The sequence below is a fragment of the Protobothrops mucrosquamatus genome, unplaced genomic scaffold (assembly GCF_001527695.2).
Source record: "Protobothrops mucrosquamatus isolate PMUCROS unplaced genomic scaffold, P.Mucros_1.0 scaffold5854, whole genome shotgun sequence".
In the NCBI taxonomy this organism is placed as follows: Eukaryota; Metazoa; Chordata; class Lepidosauria; order Squamata; family Viperidae; genus Protobothrops; species Protobothrops mucrosquamatus.
The window spans coordinates 4,646-21,254 of record NW_015391699.1 but is presented as its reverse complement, the minus strand read 5'-3'; the positions used below and the strand labels follow the sequence as shown (position 1 = coordinate 21,254).

The 16,609-nt window shown below is 45.9% G+C and overlaps 1 protein-coding gene across 1 annotated transcript; it reads right to left on the bottom strand.

Annotated features, from left to right (window-relative positions):
• Nucleotides 1-1,345: 1,345 nt before the first annotated feature.
• Nucleotides 1,346-10,405, bottom strand: LOC107299977 (rhophilin-1-like; the record flags this gene model as incomplete). The annotated part of the gene is made up of 6 exons (XM_015829322.1): nt 1,346-1,512; nt 2,541-2,665; nt 3,486-3,563; nt 4,613-4,688; nt 5,470-5,598; nt 10,290-10,405. Coding segments are annotated over 6 exons (691 nt in total), but the record flags the coding sequence as incomplete, so codon positions are not given.
• Between the last annotated feature and the right edge of the window lie 6,204 nt (nt 10,406-16,609).

The following is a 16,609-nucleotide window of genomic DNA, read 5'->3' as shown; positions in this document are numbered from 1 at the left end:
GGGAAAAAGGAAGGAAGATGAGGGAGGGAGGGAGGGAGGGAAGGGAGAGGAGGAGAGGAAGGGAAAGGCTTGGATTTGCCCTATGGGTTAAACTAAGCTCTACTGAGTTGGGGTGATTTGCAGTCTAATGGGGAGCCCCACCATCGCCTTAGCCCAGGGCTCTGCGAGGCTTAGCCACTTGAAGACTTGTGGACTTCAACTCCCAGAATTCCCCAGCCAGCAAGGGAATTCTGGGAGTTGGGAGTCCAGAAGTCGTAAAGTGGCCCCATTTGGAAACCTCTTGTCTTAACAGGTTGGGGAAAATCGGAGATTTCATTCAGCCAGGGAAAGGGTTGGTTTCTTGGGCACAAGGCGCTGATCGGTCGTCCTCGGCTTACAACGGCCTGTTGCGTGGCCGTTCGAAGTTACAACGGCGCCGGGGAAAAAAGAGACGACCGCATTGCAAGCGTTCCCACAGCCACATAACCCAAATTCAAGCACCGGGCGTGTGTTTAGCATGTCCTGGGATCGCGGGACCGCCGTCTGAGACCCAAGTGAGCTGCATTCGCTGAACGAGGGCCCGATTCACTTAATAACCGCCGCGATTCGCTTCCCAAAGGGGGCCACAGTTGGGCACGACCCACGTAGAAAACCTCGCTTGATGGCAGAAATTCCGAGTCGCTAAGTGGAGGACGCTCAGAAGATGGAGATCGAGCTGCGTCCTGGTAACCTTGGTGGGGAATCCCACGTCGCACGAATCCCACCTCAATGTTATCTCCGCCTAATTGTTCTGTCCCAGCCTATATGAGTCCTTGTTACGCTCACATGGAGAAACCCCTCTTCCAACACGCAGGCTGGAACCGCAGGGAAAAACCAACCCCCTTTTATTATTCACAGACCTGAGTCCATGTCCAAGGCAAACAAACACACAGTCCACAGACACTCGATTCCTCAACACAAATGGCTGCCTTCGGCCACCAGCACCTCCCACACCTTCCCTTTTATTATGCAGCCCAGGCATGGCTTCCTAATGCCCTCTCCTTTACCTTTGGAGCCGCCCCATTGCATTCCTCTGTCCTACTCGCTTCTCTTGCCTGCGCCTTCGTGCATCCAGGATGTGTCCCAGCTGTTCTTCATCACTGTCCAACTCAGACTCCTGGCACAGCCGTGTCTCAGCCTGAGTGCGAGTAGAGGGGGCGGGCTCCTCGTCTTGGAGCTCCTCAGAGCCTTCCTCCGACTCTGATGTCACTCCAGGCCCCCCCCCTCCTCCTCCTCAGACTCAGCTGCCGGGGTCCATCGGCTGGCGAGGAATCACAACACTAATCCCCCCCTCCCCTAAATGGAAAGGCTAGAATAGGCGCCGTACCAGAGGCCTTCTGGAAAGCTTCGATGGCGCAGTCCACCCCCTGCAGAGTGGTGCGGTCCTGGCGGGCTGCGATCTGGGTGTGCAGAGCGCCGATGTTGAAGAGCACGCTTCCTTTCTCGAACGCCAGGGCCTGCTGGTGGGAAGGCACCCCGGTCAGCGAATCGTACCTGCAAAGGGTTAGAGCAGAGCGGTGAGACCACATGGCGCTGGGGAGACGACAAGGCTCCTGAGTCTCCGATCGGCTTCCAGCTAGATCACCGTTTTAGGGAAAGGGTCCAATAAAAGGGAATGTTTGTAGCTGGGGGTTGAACTGGGAGGGACACTGGTGCTCACTAGATGAGCTGGGTGGTTTTCTGGCAGATGTTTCGTGACCCAGCTAGGGAACACCATCAGTGCTAAAGGAGTTGGGTTTGCAGGGAGGAGGAGGAGGAGAAGGAGGAGGACTATGGTATCCTTGGTGGTTTTCTTGCAGATGTTTCATGACCCAACTAGGTGACATCTTCAGAAGGAATGGGGTTTTTGGAGAGGAGGAGGAGGAGGAGGAGGAGGAGGAGGAAAGGACTGTGGGGTCCTTGGTGCTCTCTGAGCTGGGTGGTTTTCTTGCAGACGTTTCGCAACCCAACTAGGGAACATCATCAGTGCTAGAAGGGAGTGGGGTGTAGGAGGAGGAGGAGGAAGCCTGTGGGATCCTTGCTGCTCTCTGAGCTTGGTGAGTTTTCTTGCAGACGTTTCGCGACCCAACTAGGTAACACTATCAGTGCTGCAAGATGTAAATTCCTCTTCTTTTTAGCACTGATGATGTTCCCTAGTTGTGTCATGAAATGTCTGCAAGGAAACCACCCATCTCAGAGAACACCAAGGACCCCACAGTCCTCATCCACTTCCTCCTCCTTCCTCCAAACTCCCTCCCTTCTAGCGCTGATGATGTTCCCTAGTTGGGTCATGAAACGTCTGCAAGAAAACCAGGAAGCTCAGAGAGCACCCAGGACCCCCAATCTTTTCCTCCTCCTCCTCCTCTCCCAAAACCCCACTCCCTTCTAGCACTGATGATGTTCCCTAATCGGGTCATGAAACGTCTGCAAGGAGACCACCCAGCTCAGAGAGCACCCAGGACCCCACCCCCAGTTCAACCCCGAGCTACAATGATTCTCTTCTATTGATTCTCTACTACACCAGGTTGAAAAGGCCCACTGACCAATGGAAGAAAAGTCCCAGGTTGTTACTGGGCGAGAAGAAGCGGTTGTCGAGGAAGTGGAGCTGGCTGTAATATTCCGTCAGCAGTTCAAGTCCCGCCTTGTTCCGGCTGGGTGCCCGCATGGCCTGTTGGGGACACAAGATGGGAGAAAGCCAAGAGCCATGAACAACACAGAGTTGGAAGGGACCTTGGAGGTCTTCTAGTCCAACCCCCTGCTCAAGCAGGAGACCCCTGCAGAATAACAGAGCTGGAAGGGACCTTGGAGGTCCTCTAGTCCAGCCCCCTGTTCAGGCAGGAGACCCTTACAGAATAACAGAGCTGGAAGGGACCTTGGAGGTCATCTAGTCCAGCCCCCTGCTCAGGCAAGAGACCCTTGCAGAAAAGCAGAGCCAGAAGGGACCTTGGAGGTCTTCTAGTCCAACCCCCTGCTCAAGCAGGAGAGCCTTGCAGAAGAACAGAGTTGGAAGGGACCTTGGAGGTCCTCTAGTCCAACCCCCTGCTCAAGCAGAAAATACAAAATACAGGTAGTCCTCAACGTATGACCCCAATCCAAAATTTATGTCGTTAAGCGAGTTTTGCCCCATTTTATGACTTTTCTGGTGAAGGGAACGGCTGCAGTTGTTAAGTTAGTAAGTAACCTGGTTGTTAAATGAATCTGGCGTCTCCCCCACGGACTTTGCTCGGTCAAAAGGGGATCACGTGACCCCGAAGACACTGCGACCGTCGTAAGTGTGAGTCCCTTGTCATCTGAATGTAAATCACGTGATCCTGGGGAATTCTACGACGTCGTAAGTGTGAAAGTGGTCGTCAATCCCTTTTTTTTTCAGCGCCGTTGTAACTTTGAACGGTCACTAAACGAACCGTGGTTAAGTCGAGGACTACCTGTACACACCCAGGTCAGGCGCCTTTGCCCCCCAACTCCTCTTCCTCGAAGGTCACACCTACCTGGCGTAAATCCACAAGGGCTTTCAGCTCCTCCTTGTAGGAGTCTTCCTCTTCGTTGTAGTGGTCTTTAATCACGGCCTGGAGTTGTGTCGAAAATAACACACTTTAGTCTGTCAGTCGCCTGAAATTCCCACTTTCAAGGTCACCTAAAAGTCCTCCGAAATCAGTCAGTCCTCGGCTTACGACTGCAATGGCGTTTCTGTCGTTAAGCGAGATGTTGGCGAAATGAGTTTTGTCCCATTTTGGCATCTTTCTTGCCACACTTGTTAAGCGAATCGTGGCAGCGGATCACCCCGTTGTTAAGCGAATCTGGCTTTCCCACTGCCGAAAGGTCACAAAAGGGGGAATCACCTGGCCCCAGGACGCTGCAACCGTCATAAACACGAGTCAGTTGCCAAACGTCCCAATTTTGATCCTGGGGAATCTTACAAAAGTCGCAACTGTTAACAACGATCCTAAGTGGCTTTTTTTCCTCCGTGCCGTCGTAACTCTGAATGGTCACTAAATGAAACCATTGTAAGTTGAGGACTCCCTGTACATAACTGATCTAGGAACATTTCACCCACGTCTAAGAGACCTACAGGTCAGTCCCTGGCTTACGACCATCCATTTAGCAATTGTGCCATCTTAGGTTAGTGCTGAAAAATGGCGACTGACAACGCGTCCTCATATTTACGGCCGCGGCAACGTCCCCACGGCCCTGGGATTGAAATTCTGGACAAACGGCATGGATTCGCCACGATGGCAGGGTCCTGGGTTCAAGTGAAGCCACTTACCACCCTGCCAGCCGGCTTCCGATAAACCAAAACAAAAAGCTAGTAACACGGTCGTTAAGTGAAACTGGCTTTCCCCCGTTGATTTTAGCATGTCAAAAGTTCGCAAAACACGACTCCGGGATGCTGCGACTGTCATAAGTATGAGCCAGTTGCAAAGCATCTGAATTTTGATCACGGGACCGGGGCGATGCTGCGACGGTCGTTTTGTGTGAAAAGCGGGTCCTAATTCACTTTTTCCAGTGCCGTCGTAACTTTGAACGGTCACTAAACGAGCCGTTGCAAGTCGGGGGCTACGTGTAAAACAGCTTCCCTCAATTCTATCGATCTCAGTTTTAGGAAATTGGAAGTTACCTTCAGAGGAGATGCCCAGTCCAGTTCCTTGGTCTCCTTCAACCCCAGCGGGATCATTGGGACGCTAACTGAGTCACTGGGAGAGAGAGAGAGAGAGAGAGAGAGAGAGAGAGAGAGAGAGAGAGAGAGAGAGAGACCGTTCAATTACAGGTGGTCCTCAACTTAAAACAGTTCATTTAGTGGCCGTACTAAAAAAAGTGGCTTACAACCGTTTTTCACACGACCGTCACAGCATTCCTAGAGTCACGTGATCAAAATTCAGCCGCTTGGTAACTGACTCATATTTATGACGGTCGCCGCGTCCCCAAGGATCACGTGATCAAAATTCAGCCATTTGGCAACTGACTCATATTTATGACAGTAACAGCGTCCCCGGGGTCACGTGATCAAAATTCAACTGCTTGGCAACTGACTCATATTTACGACGGTCACAGAATCCCCAAGGATCACGTGATCAAAATTCAGCCGCTTGGCCACTGACTCATATTTATGACGGTCGCAGCGTCCCCGGGGTCACGTGATCAAAATTCAACCGCTTGGCAACTGACTCATATTTACGACGGTCACAGAATCCCCGGGGTCATGTGATCAAAATTCAGCCACTTGGCAACTGACTCATATTTATGATGGTCGCCCCGTCCCCAAGGATCACGTGATCAAAATTCAACCGCTGGGCAACGGACTCATATTTATGACGGTCGCAGCGTCCCCAAGGATCACGTGATCAAAATTCAGACTCTGCATGTTCTGACCGAATGTTTTGACACAGCAGAGGGCAATTTCATTTCCCTTTTCCCTGACGATCCACCTCCGGAACTTTCCCTTCCCCAAACGGACAGGTGCCAATCATCTCTAACCTGTCGTTCTGGTAGACTTCCATGCAGCTGTTCAGTTCTTCCAGTTCCTCCTTGAGCAGCTGCAGGTTGGAGTTGACGTAGCTGAGTTCCAGAGCAACCGTCTCCTTGACTTTGTGGTTGCGGGTGGCCCTAGAGACCAAAGGGAAAAAAGGAGAGGGAAAAAATGACTTATACCGCTTCTCTACAGCCGGTCCTCGACTTACGATGGTTCGCTTAGTGACGTTCAAAGTCACAACGGAATGGAAAAAATAGGAAATGTTTTTCAAAGTCGCAGCCTTTGCAACGTTCCCTGTGATCAGAATTCAGACGCTGGGCAACTGACTGGTACTACTACTACTACTACTAATAATAATAATAATAAGAAGAAGAAGAACTGGGTATGTCCAGTTTAACGAAGAGAAGGACGAGTGGGGACAGGATAGCAGTGTTCTAATATCTCATGGGCTGCCCCAAAGAAGAGGGAGTCAAGCTGTTCTCCAAAGCGCCTGAAGGCAGGACAAGAAGCCACGGATGGAAACTCATCAAGGAGAGAAGCAACCTGGAACTAAGGAGAAACTTCCTGACAGTGAGAACAATTAACCAGTGGAACCACCTGCCTCCAGAAGCGGTGAATGCTCCAACACTGGAAGTTTTTAAGAAGAGATTGGACAGCCATTTGTCTGAAATGGTATAGGGTTTCCTGCCTGAGCAGGGGGTTGGACTAGATGACCTCCAAGCTCCCTTCCAACTTTTTACTACTACTACTACTACCATTATTATATAATAGTAATAGTAATAGTAGTAGTAGTAGTAGTAGTAATAATAATAATGATAATAATAATAATAATAATAATAATAATAATAATAATAATAGTAGTAGTAGTAGTAGTAGTAGTAGTAAAGTTGGAGGGGACCCTGGAGGTCATCTAGTCCAACCCCCTGCTCAAGCAGGAAACTCTATACCATTTTGGACAAATGGCTGTCCAGTCTCTTTTTAAAAACTTCCAGTGTTGGAGCATTCACCGCTTCTGGAGGCAAGGAGTTCCACTGGTTAATTGTTCTAACTGTCAGGAAGTTTCTCCTTAGTTCTAGGTTGCTTACGACGGTTTGCAGGGTCCCGGCGTCCTTGCGATCCCCTTTTGCAACCTTCTGACGAGCAAAGCCAGTGGGGGGAGAAGCCAGATTCGCTTAACGACCGTGTGACTCATTTAGCCACTGCGGCGATTCACTTAACAACCGGGGGCAAGTAAAGTCGTAAAACGGGGCGAAACTCACCCAACAAACGTCTCACTTAAGAGCAGAAATCTTGGGCTCCATTTTGTACTGCACCTCTGCACCCCAAGATCACGTGATTTCCCCTTTTTGTGACCACCTGACAGGCAACGTCCGTGGCGAAGCCGGCTTCACTTAACAACGGGGTGGCTAACTTATCCACGGCAGTGATTCACTTAACAACTGAGGCCAGAAAAGGTCGCAAAACGGGGTAAAATTCCGCTGGAGCAATGCCTCGCTTAACAACGGAAAACTGGAGCTCCGGTGCGGTCGTAAGCCGAGGACTCCCTGTATGCGGTTGGAGAGCTCTTGCGTTTTTCTTAATAAGAACCCTACGATGCAATCTGAGTAGGAGAGAGTCACACAGGGAGGCCTCGACTTACGATGGTTCATTTAGTGACCACCCCAATACAACAGCAGTGAAAAAAGTATATATATGAGAAGAGAGCCGGAAAGGACCTTGGAGGTCATCTAGTCCAGCCCCCTGCTCAAGCAGCAGAACCTATACCATTTCAGACAAGTGTCTGTCTAGTCTTGTCTTAAAAATCTCCAGTGATGGAGCGCCCACGATTTCTGGTGGCAAGCTGTTCCACTGGTTAATTGTCCTCACTGTTAGGAAGTTTCTCCTTAATTCCAGGTTGCTTCTCTCTTTGGTCAGTTTCCAACCATTGATTCTTGTCCTGCTCTCTGGTGCTTTGGAGAATAACGTGACCCCCTCTTTTTTGTGATAGCCCCTCAAATATTGGAACGCTGCTATCATGTCTCCCCTATTTCTTCTTTTCTTTAAACCAGCCAAACCCAAGTCCCGTAGCCGTTCCTTGTATATTTTAGTCTCCAGGCTTTTGGACATCTTAGTTGCTCTTCTCTGCACGTTTCCCAAAGTCTCACCATCTTTTTTGCCATGTGCAAAAATGTGATGTGATTTTTTTTTGTAGTGCAAGGACTTATAAAAGTCTCCTTGTACCACAACGGTTGTAAGGATGCTCTCCACGGTCCTGGGTTCCAAATTACGGTGCTTGGCCACTGGCATCATATCCAGCATCCCAGGGTCACGTGATTCCCCATCGGCAACTTTCCCACCTGGCTTCTGATAAGGAAAATCAATGGGGGAAGCTGGGTTGGCTAAAAGACCGTGTGATCCGCTTTAACCAGTGGAACAACCTGCCTCCAGAAGCATATAAGCATATAAGGAATGGTTGCTGGAATTGTGTATGTCTAGTTTAATGAAGAGAAGGACGAGGGGGGACATGATAGCAGTGTTCCAATATCTCAGGGGCTGCCCCAAAGAAGAGGCGGTCAAGCTATTCTCCAAAGCGCCTGAAGGCAGGACGAGAAGCAACGGATGGAAACTAATCAAGGAGAGAAGCAACCTGGAACTAAGGAGAAACTTCCTGACAGTTAGAACAATTAACCAGTGGAACAACCTGCCTCCAGAAGCGGTGAATGCTCCAACACTGGAAGAAAAGACTGGACAGCCATTTGTCTGAAATGGTGTAGGGTTCCTGCCTGAGCAGGGGATTGGACTCGATGACCTCCAAGGTCCCTTCCAACTTTATCATTATTATTATTATTATTAACAACCGCCGAGATTCCGTCTTTCCAATTCTAGACCAATGAACTACTTGCATTCCCCCCCCCCACTCTCTACTCCCTGGCAGCTTTTAACGGCTCATTAAATTAAGGGTGAGACCTCCTCCTCTAGCACCAGGGATGTGTCCCACCTGATACAATCTCAGCAATCTTGTTTGGACAGCTGTTGGGCTGGGAAACTGACATGCCCCAACACAGGAGCGTCACAGCCCCGGTGTGTCACACGAAGGGGGGGCACCCTGGAAACTGCCATTTGCAAGGCTCGGCGTTTCCGTTCAGGCTGAGCCAAAAAAAATCTGATTAAAGGCCAGGAGACTAAAACATATGAAGAACAGTTGTAGGATTTGGGTATGGCCAGTCTAGAGAAAAGAAGGACCGGGGTGGGGGGGTGGGGGGACAGGATAGCAGTCTTCCAGGATCTGAGGAGGGGGTCAAGCTATTCTCCAAAGCCCCTGAAGGCAGGACAAGAAACAATGGTTGGAAACTGACCAAGGAGAGAAGCAACCTGGATTTAAGGGGAAACTTCCTAACAGTGAGGACAATTCACCAGTGGAACAGCTTGCCACCAGACGTTGTGGGTGCTCCAACACTGGAGGCTTTTAAGAAGAGACTGGACAGCCATTTGTTCTGAACTGGAATAGGGTCTCTTTCTTGAGCAGGGGGTTGGACTAGAAGATCTCCAAGGTCCCTTCCAGCTCTATTCTGATGGATGGGTGGATTGTGACGGAGATAAAAACACTGTTGACAGGTTACAAAATTATGGCCGGAGGTCCAAGAAGGGAACTTTACTTTCTCCTTGGTTGCCATCCCAAACTTTGTTAATAATAATAATAATAATAATAATAATAATAATAATAATAATAATAATAATAATAATAATAATAAAGTTGGAAGGGACCTTGGAAGTCATCTAGTCCAACCCCCTGCTCAGGCAGGAAACCCAATACCATTTCAGACAAATGGTTGTCCAGTCTCTTCTTAAAAACTTCCAGTGTTGGAACATTCACCGCTTCTGGAGGCAGGTTGTTCCACTGGTTAATTGTTCTAACTGTCAGGAAGTTTCTCCTTAGTTCCAGGTTGCTTCTCTCCTTGATTAGTTTCAATTCATTGCTTCTTGTCCTGCCTTCAGGCGCTTTGGAGAATAGCTTGACTCCCTCTTCTTTGGGGCAGCCCCTGAGATATTGGAACACTGCTATCATGTCCCCCCTCGTCCTTCTCTTCGTTGACATACCCAATTCCAGCAACCGTTCCTTATATGTTGTATCCCCCAGTCCCCTAATCATCTTTGTTGCTCTTCTCTGTACTCTTTCTAGAGTCTCAACATCTTTTTTACATCGTGGTGACCAAAACTGGATGCAGTATTCCAAGTGTGGCCTTACCAAGGCCTTGTAAAGTGGTATTAACACTTCACCTGATCTTGATTCTATCCCTCTGTTAATGCAGCCTATCACTGTGTTGGCTTTTTTGGCAGCTGCAGCACACGGCTGGCTCCTATTTAACTGTCAGAAATTGCACTGGTTGAGAATTTAGCACAATGGCAACGAATCTTGAAAAAGCTTTCAATGAAGACATTGATATAAACGGGGTGGGTTTTTTTTAAGTGCATAGACCTCTCCAAAATGGACATTTTGAATGTTTTAAACCAACATCTCCCTCCTTTGGACTAGGTGGGTGTGAAGGCAGTTGTGCGCATTGCTGTGAATCTACAAATGTTTTTCTTTCCTCCCTTTTCTTAGTTTCTGAACACCAAGCAGCCACAAAATGCTGAGCATCAGACAGAAAAGAGGGTGTGGGGGGGTCCCCAGCCGGCCCTTTAATTAAAACGTTGCATACCACCTGCCCCAAAGTTGCAGTTTTTGGTTTTTCACTCTTCAAGCAAGCAAAACAATCCTTGTTTACCTCTTCTAGTGACTTGTCTTATTGCTGCGAATGGCATGATTCACAATCGCCTTTATGATGCTAATTTAGCCCACACAAACCTGAACAGATTCTCTGCGCCGGTTCTCATCCTCATCTCTTTGTTGATCTGCTGGTTGATTCTTGCACGGCGGTGTTGCAGCCTGGTGCGTTGCGTCTGGGCCAAGGAATCACAACCCTGCCAAAAAAGAAATTAATAACAATAATAATAACAATGTCCCTGAAGGAGAGATAGATACAAAGCTAACATGGTTGAGATCAGGGGCGCTGAAGAAAGAAACTGAAGGCTTCGTTTTGGCTGCCCAAGAGCAAGCAGACCTGCAGGAAAGGTAGATACAAAGCTAATGTGGAGATGGTTGAGATCGGGGGTGCTGAAGAAAGAAACTGAAGGCTTCATTTTGGCTGCCCAAGAACAAGCAGACCTGCAGACCAATTCCATGAAAGCAAAAATTCAAAATGTCAGCAACAACAGCAACTGTCACTTACACGATGAGAAATCTGAAACAGGGGATCACTTTATCAGTGGCTGCAGCCAAAAAAATCTCACAAACCGGTTATCTACAACGTCATGATCAAGTTGCCCAAATCATAGCTCGCTTTGCTGCTGCAACTATTGCTTCTTAGCTTGCCAATGAATTTGGGGGGGGGGGGAGGATGGGGAATTGGAACGCAGGCTACAAAGATAAAGAAGGCAGACCGTGAGAATCAAGGACGATTCACCAGATGCCTGACCCGACTCAGAGACATCTTCTCATAACAATATAATCGCACCGCATTGGGCAATGTGATTTGTTTGTGGATGGGAGGGGAAATTCTATTCTTTTACTATATGGGGTTGGGGTTTGGGGTTTGCTAGAACTGGTTTTGCTTTCATACATGCCAAAGTGATGTATTCAATAAAGTTTTATATTAAGAGATTGGAATGTCTCAAAGGTGTTTGCTTGGTTGGGTTCGTCGGTCGGAACCTTGACAGATGTTGTTATTGAGACTCTAGAAAGAATGCAGAGAAGAGCAACAAAGATGATCAGGGGACTGGAGGCTGAAACATATAAGGAACGGTTGCTGGAATTGGGAATGTCTAGTCTAATGAAGAGAAGGACAAGGGGGGACAGGATAGCAGCCGTCCAATATTTGAGGGGCTGCCCCAAAGATGAGGGAGTGAAGCTATTCTCCAAAGTGCCTGAAGGCAGGACAAGAAGCAACGGATGGAAACTGATCAAGGAGAGAAGCAACCTGGAACTAAGGAGAAACTTCCTGACAGTGAGAACAATTAACCAGTGGAACCACCTGCCTCCAGAAGCGGTGAATGCTCCAACACTGGAAGCTTTTAAGAAGAGACTGGACAGCCATTTGTCCGAAATGGTGTAGGGTTTCCTGCCTGAGCAGGGGGTTGGACTAGATGACGTCCAACGTCTCTTCCAACTTTATTATTATCATTATATTATTATGATGATGATTATTATTATGATTATTATGATGATTATTATTATTATTATTATTATTATTCATTAGACATGAACCTCAATCAAGTGAACATTCAAATTATTATTATTATTATTATTATTATTATTATTATTATTATTATTATTATTATTATTATTACTATTATTACATACATTGGAAACTTTGTCAGAAGTTTGGGTTCAAATGCAGCCAAAATGAACAGGAACATCAAATGGACGAAAATTCTTGAAAATGAACAGGTCAAGATCCTGTGGGACTTTCGGATCCAAACAGAAAGAGGTCTGGCCCACAACGTGCCTGAGATCACAACTGTGGAAAAGTGGGAAAAAGTCTACAGTACCCAAAGGGCTGCCTAGATACGTGGATATTTTGAACTGGTTAAATCTGAATATCCTGACTTTGCTCAGATGCTACCTTAACAGCTCTTAAGTAAAAACTGTTGTTTTTACCAGTCCCAGACTGTGAATTGAACTGACGATTAAATGTTTAATAATAATAATAATAATAATAATAATAATAATAATAATAATAATAAAGGCATAAATGAGGGTTGTTTTTTTTTAAGCAGGTGAAATATTGGACTTATTTGCATATCTTACCAGCTGGATCTTCCAAGCACAAATTAAATTAAGAGCATGGGTAATATTTACCTGGCAGCTTCCAGAGTTGTGTTAAGTGGTTCACACATACATTACGCTATTATTGCATCGCTGTTCATACAGCAGATGAAAAAAAAATGTATTTATTTATGCAGCGATCTTGCTAGGATGAATTGACTTTGCAAGACTGATTTTACATTTGGGAGCAAGATGCGAGGTCCTCTCCACCTTCACGATATTTTCTTATACATTTCCTTAAAATGTCAATGTTAGCTTGCTCTCAGAGTTTTGCAAACGGAACCAAGTGTTGGGTTTCCCGCTTAATTTCTAGACCATTCATTCATATCTGACGGAAGTGGGGGAAAAAAAACACCTAAAAATAAACACCTACTTCAAATCAAAATTGAAGCTTTCTGTTGAAGTATTTCCATTAATAATTATCTATAATATAATATAAATAACGATGAAGAACAGCTGCAAAAATTGGGTATGGCCAGTCTAGAGAAAAGAAGGACTAGGGGGGACATGATAGCAGTCTTCCAATATTTGAGGGGCTGCCCCAAAGAAGAGGGGGGTCACATTATTCTCCAAAGCACCAGAAGGCAAGAAAAGAAACAATGGATGGAGAGTCATCAAGGAGAGAAGCAACTGGGAATTAAGGAGAAACTTCCTGACAGTGAGGACAATTAACCAGTGGAACAGCTTGTCACTAGAAGTTGTGGATGCTTCATCACTGGAGGTTTTTGAGAAGAGGCTGGACAGTCACTTGTCTGGGATGGTATAGGTTCTCCTGCTTGAGCAGGGGGCTGGACTAGAAGACCTCCAAGGTCCCTTCCAGTTCTATTCTATTCTATTCTATTCTATTCTGTAATTCTATTCTAGTCTATTCCATTCCATTCCATTTTCTATTCCATATTCTATTCTATTCTATTCTATTCCATTTCATATTCTATTCTATTCTATTCTATTCTATTCTATTCTATTCTATTCTATTCTATTCTGTAATTCTATTCTATTCTATTCTATTCTTTCTATTCTATTCTATTCTATTCTATTCTATTCTATTCTATTCTGTAATTCTATTCTAGTCTATTCTAGTCTGTAATTCTATTCTATTCCATTCCATTCCATTTTCTATTCCATATTCTATTCTATTCTATTCCATTTCATATTCTATTCTATTCTAGTCTGTAATTCTATTCTATTCTATTCTATTCTATTCTATTCTATTCTATTCTATTCTAGTCTAGTCTAGTCTAGTCTGTAATTCTATTCTATTCTATTCTATTCTATTCTATTCTATTCTATTCTATTCTAATTCTAATTCTATTTAAACCTGATTTACTTGAAAGTAACTCAACCAAACATTTCCCCAATAAAATGTGCAGAAAAAGTTCAAAACTATTTTTATGTAACTGAAATCCTTGACTTACAAACTTACTTGTTTAATGACCATTCAAAGCTACGACAGCACTGAAAAAATGACTTACGACTGCTCTTCGCACTTACGACCATTGCATCACCCCTGTGGTCAGCTGATTAAAATTCGGATGCTTGGCAACCGCTCCTATTTACGACAGTCGCCGTGTCCCGGGGGGGGGGAATCACGCGATCCCCTTTTGCGACCTTCTGACAAGCCAAGTCAAGGGGGGAGACCGGAGTCCCTTAACGACCTCACGGTTCACTTAAAAGGCCGGTGGCCAGAAAGGTCGTAAAACGGGGCAAAAATCATTTAACAACCATCTTGCCTAGCAAAATGGAAATTTGGGGCTCAACTGAGGTCGTAGGTTGAGGACTTTCTGTAAAACGGGGCACCCAGGGGAAAAAAGAGAGTTCAAAATGGCTCCCAAGTATCGGATAAAAGGGTTTCCTGCCTGAACAGGGGGTTGGACTAGATGACCTCCAAGGTACCCTCCAACACTATTATTATTATTATTATTATTATTATTATTATTATTATTATTATTATTATTATTATTATTATTATTATTATTATTATTATTATTGTAAAGTTGGAAAGGATCTTGGAGGTCATCTAGTCCAACCCCCTGCTTATTATTATTATTGATCATCTTACAGTCAGCCAGATGTTCAGACTGGATTTGGCATTTTGTCTACCTATCGAGTCCTTCCCAAGGACCTGGGATAGGCAGATGTGGATGTTTGATGGTATTACAGATCTCGTCGCAGGATGGAAGCAGTTCCTAGTAAGGCCGCCTTTTGCAATTGACTAAAGGCGAATTTGTCAATGCCGATGATGGTGTTCAAGTGGTGCTCCAGTTGTTTTGGGATTGTACTACCCTTGCTTGCTTTTGCCACAGTCTTTCTATTTCTATTTGTAGGTCTTTGTATTTTATCTTCTCCAGTTCTTTCTCATCTATTCTGCTGTCTCCAGGCACTGCCACGTCCACTATCCAGACTTTTTTGTCTTTCTTATTGACAATTGTTAAGCCCGGGGTGTTATGTTGCAGGTGCTTGTCTGTTTGAATTCTGAAGTCCCAGAGCAGTTTAATTTGATCATTTTCTATGACTTTCTCTATTTTATGATCCCACCAGTTCTTGCTTACAGGCAAATGATATTTCTTGCAGATCTTCCAATGCACCATTGTTGCTACTTTGTCATGCCGCTGCTTGTAGTCAGTCTGTGCGATCTTCTTGCAGCAGCTTACCAGGTGGTCCACTGTTTCTGCAGCTTCTTTGCAGAGGCGGCACTTATTGTCTATTGCTGTCTTCTCAATTTTGACTTTGTATGCATTTGCCCTTAAGGCTTGGTCTTGTGCAGCCAGAATTAGTCCCTCGGTCTATGATGATGATGATGATGATCGCACAGTCAGCCAGATGTTCAGACTGGATTTGGCATTTTGTCTACCTATCGAATCCTTCCCAAGGACCTGGGATAGGCAGATGTGGATGTTTGATGGTGTTACAGATCTAGTCGCAGGATGGAAGCAGTTCCTAGTAAGGCTGCCTTTTGCAATTGACTAATGGCGAATTTGTCAATGCCGATGGTGTTCAAGTGGTGCTCCAGTTGTTTTGGGATTATTATTATTATTATTTATTATTATCATTGTCATCATCATCATCATTATTATCATTAAAAGCAAAGTGAGGAGCGATGCAGTTTCATTGTGAAATAATCCCACTGAAGTTTTATTTTTTCCAAAATTGGCCCAAGCTGACTCATCTTAGGGGGGGGGGAACCAGTGTTATTATTATAAGGAGAAACAATTCCAGTAAATGGTGAAATGAAAACTTTTTAAGTTTCTCCAGACGTGGGAAGAAAAGGGCCCTTTTGTGAGTGAGGGGTGAGTCAGCAACGAAGAGCACCCTAGGATGACCTTCAGATAAAGCCCTCGTTCCTTCCGGGGGCCGGGACAAAGAATGAAACACCCCCCCCCTCCCGAGCCTTAGCAACCGAGAGTAGAAGCATGTCCGAATTCCTTTAGGCTAGGGGCCTGCCCCCCTCCCCATTTTCTTTCGCAAACTGGGGACAAAACAAGGACAGGGCATTCCGTTCCGCTGAAGTCCACCGGGAAGGAGCATCTGTAGCTCAGGGTTAAAAAGAGGGGGGGGGGGTCCCTGGTGCTCTCTGAGCTTGGTGGTTTTCTTGCAGACCTTTCCTGACCCCAACTGGGGAACGTCATCAGGGAGGGAGGGAGGGAAGGGAAGGGAAGGGAAGGGAGGGGAAGTGAAGTGAAGGAGAGGAGAGGAGAGGAAGAGAGAGGGCATGGGAAAGGAGGTGAGGGGAAGGGAGGGAAGGGAAGGAAAGGAAAGGAGGAAGGGAAGAAGGAAAGGGAAAAGGAAAGGAGGAAGGAAAGAAGAAAGGAAAGAAAAGGAAAGGAAAGGAAAGGAGGAAAGAAAAGGGGAAAAGGAAAGGAGGAAGGAAAGAAGAAAAGGGGAAAGGAAAGGAAAGGAAAAAGGGAAGAAGGAAAGAAGAAAGGGGGAAAGGAAAGGAAAGGAAAGGAAAGGAGGAAGGGAAGAAGGAAAGGAAAGGAAAGGAGAATAGTAGAATGATTGTTGGGTCGTTGTTTTCGGGTTGGTGGTTTTCTTGCAGACATTTCATTATCCAACTAGGTAACATCCTCAGCGCTAGTAGGGGAGGAGGAGGAGGAGGAGGAGGAGGAGGAGGAGGAGGAGGAAGAAGAAGAGGACGACAATTTTGGGGTCCTTGAAGCTCTCTGAGTTTGGTTGTTACCTTGCAGACGTTTTATTACCAAAATAGGGAACATCATCAGTGCTAGAAGCAGAAATACTTCTATTCTATTCTATTCTATTCTATTCTATTCTATTCTATTCTATTCTATTCTATTCTATTCCAT